This window comes from Fragaria vesca, linkage group LG6, assembly GCF_000184155.1.
Source record: "Fragaria vesca subsp. vesca linkage group LG6, FraVesHawaii_1.0, whole genome shotgun sequence".
NCBI lineage: Eukaryota > Viridiplantae > Streptophyta > Magnoliopsida > Rosales > Rosaceae > Fragaria > Fragaria vesca.
In genome coordinates this window covers 10,329,278-10,342,628 of record NC_020496.1, presented here as the reverse complement: position 1 = coordinate 10,342,628, position 13,351 = coordinate 10,329,278, and the positions used below count along the sequence as shown (strand labels likewise).

The 13,351-nt window shown below is 37.0% G+C and overlaps 1 protein-coding gene and 1 pseudogene across 1 annotated transcript; one reads left to right on the top strand and one right to left on the bottom strand.

Moving 5' to 3' along the window:
• Positions 1–2,058: 2,058 nt before the first annotated feature.
• LOC101302955 (auxin-responsive protein IAA26-like) lies at positions 2,059–6,318 on the top strand. The gene is made up of 6 exons (XM_004302805.1): positions 2,059–2,647; positions 2,773–3,340; positions 4,095–4,369; positions 5,201–5,348; positions 5,751–5,815; positions 5,911–6,318. The coding sequence occupies exons 2-6, from the start codon at positions 2,850–2,852 to the stop codon at positions 5,937–5,939; spliced, it is 1,008 nt and encodes a 335-aa protein (XP_004302853.1). The 5' UTR covers positions 2,059–2,647; positions 2,773–2,849; the 3' UTR covers positions 5,940–6,318.
• A 1,925-nt stretch (positions 6,319–8,243) lies between these two features.
• LOC101308202 overlaps positions 8,244–13,351 on the bottom strand; it is a 6,569-nt pseudogene continuing 1,461 nt past the window's right edge.

The window sequence follows — 13,351 nt, the reverse complement described above, 5'->3', positions numbered from 1 at the left end:
AGAGTAGAGAGAGAGAGAGAGAGAGAGAGAGAGAGAGAGAGAGAGAGAGAGAGAGAGAGAGAGAGAGAGAGAGAGTTAGTTTAGGGTGTTAAATGAAATTTCCAGTTGAAAAATATGTCCAGTCAGCAACTTAACCACTGATTTGGACGGCCACTTAACGGATGAACCTAATTGTGTGACATTGGATAGTTAATGGAGTAATCGATTGAAATTGAAAGTTAATGGAGTAAACTGTCAAGCACATGAAAGTTAATGGAGTGACCAGTAATTTCTCCTATATTTATATACTTTATATTGTGCAGCTAGTTCGACACTTGCCTTGCATTGCCCAAAATTAATATTTATTAGATCCATGTCTATAGCATACATACCTCATCTTCAAATACCAAGTCATGTCATGGCAGTGAGGTGGTTCTCGATGTTAGTCGCCCATTGGTGATATTCAATATCATTGGAGTACAATTTTGCAAAGTCGAGATATTGTATTTTTTTTTCTTTTTCTTTATTAGTGTCGTAGTCCCAAAGACTTCCTCGATAACTAATATTTCCAAGAAATTTGGATTAGACCAAAACCAAGTGTGTAAATGGTCGTTTTGAGACTCATGAATTTTTTTCATAGCCATAATTTTCTTTCGATGCTCATAACATATGAATCCCCACGATTCAATCATTCAATTATTTCTCAAAAGTCCCACGCCATAAGAGGGGTCGAGATGTAGAGGAAGGGAAATCGGAAAATCCCTGATAAAAACACAATTCTCAAAAAGCAGGAACTTTGATATATGTTAAGCATCAAGTCACATCCTGGCTACGTCTCAATGTAGACGCGTTAGTGCGTCTGATGATCTCTTATTATTTTTTCATTATAGATGCATATGTGTATCTTATTATGTTTTCTTATTTTCTTTCGATGTTTTTTAATCACTTCATATGATTTTCAATTATTATCAATATAGCCTTTTGCCATTAATAAAAAACAATATTACATTTCAATGAATATTTTAACGCCGTATCACGTACGATATCTCATATCGTGGACAATTTCTATCTTAATTAGTTATATAGATCAAAACTCTTTTTCTCAACAACATTTTTGCACCAAATGTTACTCTACGCAATACCATGAACATTGCATTCAATTCCACTTGCATGAGTGAAAATCATGGGACATGATCATGAAACGCAGAGGGTTTCGTTTAGTTGGTGAACCACCAATTATGGGTCAAAACAACCGACTTATAACGATTCACATGATTATTTGCCGAGTTTTGCAGACCCTTTCTCCCACGTACGGGCCGGAGTATAATAATCACATTGCATACAAAGCACATCTCCTTTATACTTCAGGAGTCAGTCCTATACTCTCTTTTCAGCTCTGAACCTTTGCAACGGTGTTTACTAGTTCAAATATCAAAGCAACAGTCATATACCCGACGGCGGTGATTAAGGGTTCCCACGGTTGTTGTGGTGTTCTTGTCCGCAGACGATCATACCTCTCACCTATTTTGGGGAAGTGTGGATGGTAACAATAGAGAGATATAGAGCAGAGAGAAGATCATGGGATCTGCATGTTTTTATTGCACAAGCCCTGCAAATATGGATCATGCAAATCCCTTCTCAATTTTTTTCTCTCTTTTCTTGGGAGCATAACAATTTCATAGAAATAAATTTAAAAAAGAAAAAACAAAACACACACAAAAACATCCCATCCATCAATTTCTTGGCCTGCTAAAAAGCAACCAAAGATTAATTAACAATCTGCCTTTGCTTATCCAAATTAACCCACCCTTAATTAATGAGTGGCTTTGACACTAATCAATAGTAGAATACATTGTTTTATGTGTTAACCTTAAAGCACATAGCTTTAGCTTAGCTATGAGGGGTCAGTGACTTTGGGAGCAAGAATGTCACGTTGTACAATGTCTTCTCTCTCTCTCTCTTCTACTTTGTTAAGGACATGACCAAAAATAAAGAAGGATGTTTGGGGTTGTGTGCGTGGTAGACACATCAAGTGTGAGGGAGTATCTTTAGGGGAAGAGAGAGGTCAGCAACTGCACGCTTTGCTTCTTGAGTTGAACAACCTCAGAGTCCTAGCCTGGCTAAGCTTAGCTTAGCTACTTCCCACCCTTTCCTCCCCTTCCCTTTGTAATAAGAGGGCTCTGGTTGCGTGTGTACTCGTCCATTTCTGTTTCCTGTTTTGGTGTCGGAATCTCTATCTTTTCTATCTCTCTTTTCTCTCTCTGGTTATTTCTTCTCCTCTCTTTTAATTTCTCTTGTGCCACAAATCACCCTCAAGGCTTCAAGTCTCAATACCTGTTTCCAGAACCAAGTCTCAAAAGAGAGAACCCACTCAGAAAGAAAAAAACTCTGGCCTAAGAGATATCAATCCCACACCTATCATAGCTTCACATATCCCTTTTGCTTTTGGGTTGGTGTTGTGTTTGTTTTTTCTTCCTTCATCATCTTTGTGGGGTTTTACATTGGGTTCTCTTATTGTTATATGGGTTTCAGTCTTTGAGGTTCTTCTTCAAACTACCTTTCTGGCTGAATTTTCATCTCTTTCTCATAATATCAAGGTCTTTGAGGTTTTGTCTTCTAAGTTTGGCTTCAAAGGTCTGAACTTTGGTACTTGAAAGACTTACACAAGGTATATGATTTGACCCTTCTGTTCTTCCTTGGTCATGTTCTTTAGTACTGCACAAGTTTGTTGATTTTGTGTTTTGTCTTTGTGTCTCAAACTCTAATAGCTTTTATATTTCCTTCATTTCACAGTGAGTTCCTCCATATCTATTTTCTTGTGTGAAAAGTGGAGGGTAAAGAAGATTTTGAATATTTACTATCTGGATCATATGCAAAAGATGGAGGAGGCATGTCCTCAACTTCTGGATTTGATTCCGAAAGAAAGGGAGTGGCTTGTGAGCAAAGATGAGAGCCATGGCTATTCAGAAGAGAAGAAATTGGAGCTAAGGCTTTGCCCTCCAGGTCAAGACTGGTCAAATCTGAGAGACAACACCTCCAGAGGCCAGAAAGAAAGAGATGAGTCTCTTCTTTCTCTTGGGTACTTCTACAACAGCAGCAGCAGTGGAAACCAAACCCACCATTTTGCTTCCTCAGAGAGAAAGACTGTTCTATCCTCTCCATGGTCTTCATCTCCCTCAGGGTACCCCAACAACCAGACAAAAGGTCCTTCCTTTCTACAGTTCTCACCAAGCTCTCAAAGCCTGCCTGTCACCCAGATGACCTCACAGCCCTGTTGCACTGAAGCGGTAGACTTGCAGAACGCAGAGAAGAAGAAAGCTTCTGCAAATCCAGCTGTGACCAACAACACTTCTCAGAAAAGGTAGTCTCGGCTTTTCTTTTCATCTTTCTTGTGTATCTTTTAGCTTTTCAGAAACAGGATATTCGCATTATTCACTCACAAGGTTCACATTGTTAGAGCTATAGACAAAGTGTGGTCCATGCATAATTGCTGCACGTCTTTATGTTTCTATATAAAAATCTGGTGGCTCTGGTAAATATTGACAATTTTTTCAATAGAGTCAAATTAAATTTCCTTAGTCTTGAATTTCTACTGCCATGCTGCATAGATTTTGCTACATTTTTGTTGCTTAGTCATTCGGATGTATAGCTTTTTGTTGGTCTTACCAAGCATACTACGTGTTCTTGCATTTTCGTGCAACTCTTTCCTTAAAGTTATGTAATCTTACCAAATCTACTTGTAATAAATATGTCTTACTTTGAAGTTCTTAGTGTCAAATGATTTCCAATTACATTTACAAAGGTTTTTTTTCACTATTTTTTTTTTCCTGGCTCTCTCCTATTCCATAAGCATATCATAATTCTTCTGATATTATTCACTTTGGTTATCCTCCTATCGAATTTCATGCAATAACTTGGCTTTTCTGTTACTGTTCTTTACAGATTTGCTTGCAACAAAACAGTTTCTTTTATTCTATTGAGTCCTTTAGTGTAAATATGGAAATTATTCTTATTTTATTTTAACCCCAGGACTCTTAACACTACTATATTGGTATATCTTTCATTGTGATCGAACTAATTTTGTGTGTGTGTGTGTTCTTCTACAAACTAAACAGAACTGCTCCGGCTCCAGTTGTGGGATGGCCTCCAATTAGATCTTTTCGGAAGAATCTTGCGAGCACCAGCGCTTCAAAACCGGCACCTGAGTCACAAAATGTAAACCCCAGCAAGGTTCCTAATGTTAAACCAGTCGAAACCAGCAGAAAAGGCATGTTTGTGAAAATCAATATGGATGGAGTCCCCATTGGACGAAAAGTAGACCTCAGTGCTTATGCCAGCTATGAGAAGCTCTCCTCTGCTGTTGATGAACTCTTTCGTGGGCTCCTTGCAGGTAATGATCGTAGTTCTAAGTTACTGTAGTGACTTTACCCATTGTAAATGTCTCCTGTTCATAGGTTATGTTTGTTATATTCAACAGTTCATGTTTCAACTATTAATTTTATCAGTGCTTGTAACATAGGATCAAATCTTTTTTACCCACGTAGTAATTAGTAAATTTACCTATAAAAATGATCCAGTTCTCTTTGGTTGTTGGAAGAAATTAATGTGTGCATGTAAGTCATACTTGCTATATTTCAAATCTAGTTTGACATACCATACCTGGTTTTCAAAGCATATATAGATGATCTCAGTCAATCCATTTTTTACCAGACAAATTTTATGATGCATAAAGTACTTGTGAAGTTTAACCACATCAAAGAAGTTTATTTGCCTTTTTACTAAACATAGGTTTTTTTGTTTTGTTTTGTTCTTTTTTCCCTATTTTTAGAGGTAGTTGATTTTTTTGTCTTTGCTCTTATTGTCTATCTAATGGATCAACAGCTATTCCATATTGTCCTCTCAGTTTTTACCAAACCTACTTTCTATGCATAAAGTTACTTTTAATTGAAGCTACCCTCCAGTTTGGTCAGATGGTTCCCGTAGATTTTTGGCCTAAAAGATGAACTCTTTGTACTTGGAATATGTAATTATTTAATCTTGTTTTGTTTTTACTAAAACTATATTTATGCATAAATTATTTCTTTAACGGTAACTACCCTTCAAAATTTTTAGATGGGTTCCTTAGATTTTTTGGCCTATTAATATAGCATGAAAATGAACTCTTTTGTAATTCAAAGATGTAATTATTTAATCTTGTTTTGTCTTTTGCTCTTGTGGTTAGCTCAAAGAGATTCTTGTGCTGGTGGAATCAAGAACAACATAGATGAAGAGAAAGAAATTACAGGTTTATTGGATGGAAGTGGAGAATATACTCTGGTTTATGAAGATAATGAAGGTGACAGGATGCTTGTTGGAGATGTCCCATGGCAGTAAGCATCTATCTTATCACTCTGGATCTGATGCAAAAAAAAATTAGATTAATGCTCTTTCTCATATTTTATTCCTTTTAACACTTGTTGTGATATGATTTGAGCCTATAATAGCAAATCTACATTTATAAAATCATGCAGCATTAGATTCCTAATCTCTTTACAATCAATATGCTTTTGTACTTTTTTTATTCATGAATATGATGGTACTATTTTTGTTTGTTGTTTAGTTATATATGTAACGAGTGATTCCCCACAACTAGATGAAATGGCATCATAGCATGTCTTTTTGCACCTGAAAAATTTGTATGATTGTCCCTTTGTCAATGTGTCTTGCAGTTTTGCATTTGGTTTTTTGCATAAACAATCAGTATTGATAATACCTCAATGTTTGATCTGCAGCATGTTTGTGTCTACTGTGAAGAGGTTGCGTGTGCTCAAGAGCTCTGAACTTTCTGCACTTAGTAGTGAGTTTGATATTCTATTACTCTACTTTTATCTACTCATCGGTCTTAAATAATTTGTTTATGTATTAACAGTCGTTTAATGGTACTTTATGTAGTTCGCACTGGTAAAGAACTGAAGAACTGAGAAGCTCTAATCTGGAGAACTGAAGCCTGTACTTAATTTTAGTAGACCTAATTTTGTGTTCCTACCTAAAGTTTTGGTATTATAATTTCTCAGTGAAAAAAGGGAAAGAGAGCAAAGAAATACTGGCTGCAACCAACTAATGTGTATGAGTGTTTGCTTTTGCTGAAAAAGTTGTACTGATTCCTCATGCCTCTTGTAGGAAAAGAGATAAAAAAGACAATTTGTTGTGATGGTACATTATTCTAACTTCTAGTTTTGTGTAAGCAACCCACTTTAGCCCTATTGGTTTGGGTTTATAAGGTGTCAAGTGCTTGACCGGATGATCTGTCTGTATATCAGTTTGATTTGGCCCCCTACAAAAGAAAACTGTGTTTTGATTGATTTGCAATTGCCAATTGGGCACACATGTGAGCTTTCCATCATTTTGATTGAGACCACTGGATGGTTGCCTGTTTGCAGAAGATACGAGAAAAACAAAACATGATGAAAACCTGTTTGATTTGATTTGGCCATTTGCGAGTTGTGATGGAGACCATTTGCATTTTTACACAACAATGAATGACATAATGGAAATGAAATCCACCTTCCCATTTTTGAGAGGGACTAATTTTCTGACTTTTTGTTGGGGGAACAAACAATTGACTATTTTAACCATCTCTACCTAATTCTTAATTATCTGCAAACAAAAATGTCCTTCTCTGGCTAGGAGACAAGAAGTGATTTTGTTTCTCAGTTATTTTACTTGACCTGAAAGGTCCTTAATTATGTTTGACTGCAAACAGAGTTTAGTAACACCATGAAGACTAAGCTATTGTTTCAAATAGAGCCAATAATTGTAACTGTTAGGGATATCATAAGTGCACCTAATACTAGTCAACTTTGCTGTAGAAGAAAAACATAACACCAGTCACCAGATATCTAACCAGATGATACACAAATATTCCCTACACCAAGAATGTAGGCAACATTTTGATGTCGTTCGTCTCCCGGCTGGTTGTGACATTACAAACCCACCATTCTCTTCTAGGCTATGTTGGTTTCGTAATGAGCCATTTTGGATGTAAGAGTGGGAATCACAACATATCAGTGGTGTCTTTAGGTAGCAATGGGTGTTACTCGGTCATTTGGGTGGATGGGTAGTTGGCTACACTAGAGAATAAATCGACGTGTGAGATATGTGTGCTAACCCATGAAAGGTGCACTACGCAAACAGATCTACAGGCTTTCCGCACAAATTGACCATGTAGCTTATGTAAAGCAGATACTTGAAATGGCCATATATAGGTTGGGGTATGCATTGAGCGGATTGAGCCCCTCCACCCCCCACAGAATTTTAGTGCATTTGGTATGATAACTACCAAGTAAAGCTCCTACATTGCAATAATGATGGGTTGTAAAGCTTCTGAACGAGTATGCTTCATGGTGTTCCTTTTGGGTTGGGACCTTGGTTAGGCAGAAAGTAGAAATAGACCATATTGGTTTCAATAGGATAGACCCAAACCAAGGGACAGTCCCCTAGAACTATTCTTTGGGTCCCGTAATGCAGCACTCTTCTACTTTCACTCATTATTCTCATATACGGAGAAATGAAACCACCAGATTTGTTACACTTGTTGAGCAAGAAAGTGACTCTATCATAATCAACTTGGTGGAATTGAAAAACTGTGGCCGGAGAGAAAGGAAGGGGAATATCACAGGAGGCTTGGGGAAAATTTGAAGTGTCTTTGTCTATGATTGAAGGCTGCCTAACTTTGGGACGAAAAACAAGACTGGTCTTTATTCCAAATGTATTCCAAAAACAAGGAATTGAGTTTCGTGGTCTTTGTTTTGAGTTTTGTGGTGAGGATAATGTTCTTTCAGGTTACATTACGCCAGTCATTTTCTGGACCAATGTTGCATTACACAAATCTAAACTTTGTTGGTTTAAGTTCATGCATGTCTGAGATGAACCATATGCTCTTTCTTTCCAAATGTATTTGTCCAGTCTCCATTTCCTTTTGTTATCTCTAACCTTTCATATATGCTTGCAAAGATCCCATTTCTCAATTTTCATGCTTTCAACATCTTAATGAGTTTCGTCGATGATAAGATCCAAACTAGAGACAATACTGTCACATTCTATTTTCTCTTCTTAAAACTTTTGGGATATCATATGTAATGTTCTTTTCAAAATGCAACCATTTTACTACTTATCTCTATGTTGTTTCTTTGGGAATCAACTTGAAGGCAATATGAACCCTTCAGGAACTTCTTCACAAGTTTGTACAAAACTTGGTCGTCTGCTGATTGCTGTTTACTGAAATCTCACTTCTTCTGAAAGATCAGCATAGAAAAGAATGCAATCACACGACTAACTAAACCAGTGATGATCAAAACAGTTATACAAAACTTCCAATCATGGAGATCATAGCCATTTTTCAAAAGCCTCCCACAACGAGTTATTAGCCATACTCCAGAGTACCTGTTACAGATAGGAAATAGTTCAGTGACTGAGATCAGTGAAACTCACCAATAATAGTTCAGCTTGCAACCACTTGTTCAGAGAAATTATGAACTACCTTTCAGGATTTGCAATCACAAATGCCACCAAAGCCCACTTAGGGTTGCATAAGATGGCCAAAATCTTTAGACTGTCACAATCTGAGGCTGGGTTGCTGTAAGAGTCAAAACAACAGGAAGGACTGATAACTGCAAGAATAACAAAAAAATCCGAAAAAATATCTCAAAAATGAACGACATTCTTAAGTGCTGCATTTCTATATTACTGACCAGTTGGGCTGCACCTTGGTCAAAGAAGATTGCTGATGCATAAGCTATCCCAGTTACACAGTACAGAAGAAAGAGTAGAGCAATATAATTATCTGCTAAGCTAGATCTTGCGTTGATGAAGAAGTAGAAAATGGACAGATACACCAAAGGTTTGATCACTGTATTAAAATGATCGACTGTATCCTTAGCGAGAAAATAAGCCAAGCTGCTCATCCCAGATGCTGCTTCAATCCAATAGTGTAACTATCAAGAGAAAACAATCTCAAAGCCGCAATTTTGCACAGTAGAGTTGCAAATCAGGAACAAGATTAATGGTAAGGATATGCAGACATTACACATATGCATGATGGAAATAAAATACGCATCGGCTATCATATTGACTTTAGTATAGAAGGTGTGCATCTGTTAAGCCTAGGTATACTTCCTTTGTTACCAGGGAGAGAAATAGTATCAAATCATTTGAGTCTAGAGGTGAAGAAAATGACTTGTAACTACTAATTGTACTTGCAATTTGCAACGATGGTATATGTATAACCAGGTGCCCCAAAATTATGGTCGCTCACTTTTAGCAAGTGATCCTAAACAGGCTCCAGCAAGTAATAAAATCAAATGATCGACTGCTTGCGAGCTTCTCGAAGTCTCTGCCTACTAACTATGACATGAGATGAATTGTTCAAAAGTTGCAAACTAAATTAGGAAATAGCTAGGGAAGTACATACAAGATATAAAGCACGGACTAAATTACTAACTCTGTCTACTTCTGTTGTTTTATATGTCCTTCCCCACGGCAGAACTCCATAGATATAAAGCACACAAGATATGACAAGTTTTCAAATGGTCTCAGAAAATGACATATCACATAGATGATGAAACTGCCAAAGTGACATGAGTGCACCTCACCCTTCATTTGGTTCTCAGAGTTATGACTAACACAAATTAAAAAACAAGAGGAAGCAAAAACAAGTTTTTCATATCATAATCAATCAACTACTCACAGATACTTCTGAAAACACTTGAAATACATTGCACTTGAAATAATCAACTACTTACATTACTTCTGTATTTAAGTAATGGAATTATCAGAATGTGATATACAAAAGCACCTGAAAACATTTATAATGTACCTGCAGAGGAAGTAATTGTATTGCTCAAGTATTCCTGGAGTTTTCTTGTTTGATAAATCCTTTGATTTCAAGAAATTGAGCCGTATTGAATGACTTTCTGCAATTCCACATTAGTTCTTATGTAATTCCATAGACTTTCTGTAAAAGATGGTTCCTCCATCTCAGCAGCAGAAATATTTGATTCATCTATTGGATTTCCACCGGTTGAGGACAATGCAAGTCCGGCAGTACTCAGCCACATATCAGGGGGCACTGAATACCCATTATGAAGCATCCATCTGACAGGAAGCTCTTTATAGTTACACTTGAGCTGCTTTCTGTTGTTACTATACTCTCCAGAATGTCAATGAAGTAGAGGATTGATCCGGTCTGGGACATTGACACCAAAGGCCTGCAAAGTATTCTTCAACTTTCTCTGCTGTTCCATGGTAGACAATAAGGCCCCCTTTTGCCAGGAGTACCAGATCATCAAACATCTTGAATAATGCATAACTGGAGCATAACTCTTTCAGTCACTAGAAACTCATCTGCTTTCGATAAGTCTGCTGACAATCTTCAAAAATCAGAAGATCATCATCAAAAAGTAGAAACAACGAATCTGTGACTACAAGTCTACAACCACATTGTCTAACTAACCATATTTTTTTCAGGCCATGGATAAAGGTAAAACTAGTTCAACTGGGAGAAATTCAAAATATGAATTTTTTTGGCGTGGCATGGCTGTCTTGCATTTTTGCTGCCACTTCCCGGGATTTGGCCAATGATCGGTTCCTAGTGGTGAGAACTTGGTAGGAAAAATTGTAAACAATAAGTAGAAGAGTACATAGAGCTGCCTGCATAAGAAATTGAATAGGATATAGTTCATTTGACATTTTCTAGTTCTTGATAGTGCCAACTGTGCACCAGTCAGGCACTCATAAGTATGCTTCCTCAAGTATACTACACAAACAAGTTGTCTACAAGATAACATAGATTGGATCCCAAAAGAAAGTATAGAACAGCAATTCCGAACACTTTCTCTCTGGAAAGTATCAGATATGTACAGTATAGGAACTTCTGTTAGGATGAGCATAGTGAGCTTCACTTGAATTAATCATGGAGTAGGACAATATGTTTCGATATCAAATTTTTGTTTCTGAAGTAAGGCAGAGAACTTACAATAGGCATTATTCCGTATGCATAACTTTTTTGACTTGGATTTCTTTGATTACATGAAGTCAGTTTAAACTTTAAAGCAGACTGCAGCATGAATTTATCAAAGGTTAGCTAGTTACACAGAAAGACAGAATCCAAATAGCAGGTTAATATGACAGAGGGATACATGATACAAGGTTCATGAAACAAAATAAGACTTACATTTCTCAGAGGTAGAACCCATCTTGCAGTAGGGTCTGCAATTGCATTAATAAAGATAGTAATACATAAGAAGATTTTTTTTTTTGGACGAAATAATACATAAGAAGATTGATACTAAAAAAACACAAATCTCATCCTAGTTCAAAGTTTTCTGTCAAGTCAGAATTATAAAAGAGACAACTAAATAAACATCAAGCAAGTATGATAAAAACGTAGGGATTGATAAAACATCTTACCCTCTACTGCAAGGAGTTTTTTTAACAGTTGTTGGACAGTATGATCCAACTGGACAGAATATATCACTGCTAGCTAGTACCAATATCAGCCCATCTGTTTGCTCCTCCACAAGTATGGTTTGATTTCCCTGGAGGTAGTTGGTATTTGTATTTGCAATAACACACTAACTAATGAATAGTTTTTACACATTAAAGTCTGTTGAACACAATAGATATACAATGATCGCTAGAGCTAGAATCTGAACTTACGGTTCACAAACATCAGTGATTTTGTCCAGTGTTGCCAGAGGACAATAAGAACCCGATGGACAAGCTTAAAAAACTTTTCAGTTGAGAGAAAGTATGTGGAAATCCGTCAAGGAAACACAGGTACATTTTAGAGAAAGGGAGGGATGGTAATCATCAACAGTTCAGCACCACAATATCCATTCCTAGAAGCTATTTCCAGTTCTTAATGAAAAAAAATAGAAAGAAAAAAACGAAGCACTGAGGACTTCAGCTACTTACGTATCATGCAAGTAAGACCGTGTGGACAGAAAAATCCATCACAGCAAGTCAGCAAGGCTGGCCGTTGTGAGTTCTTGCAAGAATGCTGTCTGAATTCTGAAGGTCATCAAAATGCTTGTTCTGGCCGCTGCTACAATCCCACCCAGGCTCACACCCCGAAATCCATGAGGTAATATTACTATTTGTTAGGCTTAAAGTAATTTTCGCTCTCAGATTTTTTCAAACAGACTTTCAAAGTAGAATTTCATCTCTGCTGCTGTACACTAACGCTGTGTAATATCTCTGTTGAACCGTAGAACCACCAGGAAATTAAGAGATGTTATGACTTATATATAATAGTAAATTACAATAAAGTTACTAACCAAATTTCAGTTTACAAATACATCATTTACACAATATCTTACACATTTAAGGACAAATATTAACAAATTAGGACAAATTAATATCCACATGCCATCTGTCACAATAATTTTACCATAATACCCTTCACTACATATCAACCGCTACTGCCAACGATAGCATAGTAGCACACTGCCGAGTAGCACAGTAGCACATTGGGTGCTACTATCAAGTAGCACAGTAGCACCCGATAAAAAGGTGTTATTTTAGGCAATTCTCCGGAATCAAACAAAGCTGCTAATGTTGCGATATGAGACCTTTATAAAGCTGCTACTGTTGTTATTAGAAACTTTCTGCTACTGACGACGAAATGGCTATTACTACCGCAAATCTAACTGCTAATGTCGACTTCTACTACCAATCTGCCTGCTACTGCCTACTATTGATAGAAAAGTGTGCTACTGTCGATAGGGCAGTGTGCTACTACCGGTGCTATATTGCAATTTTTTTCGGCATTTCTTCGGAACCAAACAAAGCTGTTACTGTCGATTAAAGAATCTGCTACTGTCAACTCTAAAGCTGCTACTATTGACTCGAAAGCTCCTATTTCCCATACATAATTATACTAACCGAGCCACAATCCTAATAAATCACCGATGACAACTACAAATTCAAAGCTTTTAGCAACAGATTCAATTTCCTCTTTAACAATCGTGATTTAGAGTAATAAGAGATTTGTTCAAAATAGGAAAAACAAAAACAAAAAAAAAACAAAAAGAAAAATTAGAAAAATAGTCACAAGCACAGTAGCTTACCTTATAAGCCTAAAGATGAGAGAATGAGATTGTCGTCGTAGTCTTCAAATCACAAACCAACTACCACTAATTAAAGCCAAAACAAATCAAAGCAAGTTAGCTCTGAGCTTCATCTTTGCACAGTAGCAATCCCACCCCCACCACTCCCAGCAAACCCAAACATAATTAATAGGAATCGAATTGGTGACCATGCCTTTTCCTGGGAAGAGAACAACGACAATGCGGCTCTTGTGGTGGCGATGTCGACATGTCGTACGCGGGGCTTA

Excerpts from the sequence above, each read along its gene's own strand:
- LOC101302955 (XM_004302805.1), top strand. The coding sequence starts at position 2,850 with ATGCAAAAGATGGAGGAGGCATGTCCTCAACTTCTGGATTTGATTCCG. Across the intron at positions 4,370-5,200 it reads CTTTCGTGGGCTCCTTGCAG|CTCAAAGAGATTCTTGTGCT; the intron begins GTAATGATCGTA and ends TCTTGTGGTTAG. Across the intron at positions 5,816-5,910 it reads TGAACTTTCTGCACTTAGTA|TTCGCACTGGTAAAGAACTG; the intron begins GTGAGTTTGATA and ends TACTTTATGTAG.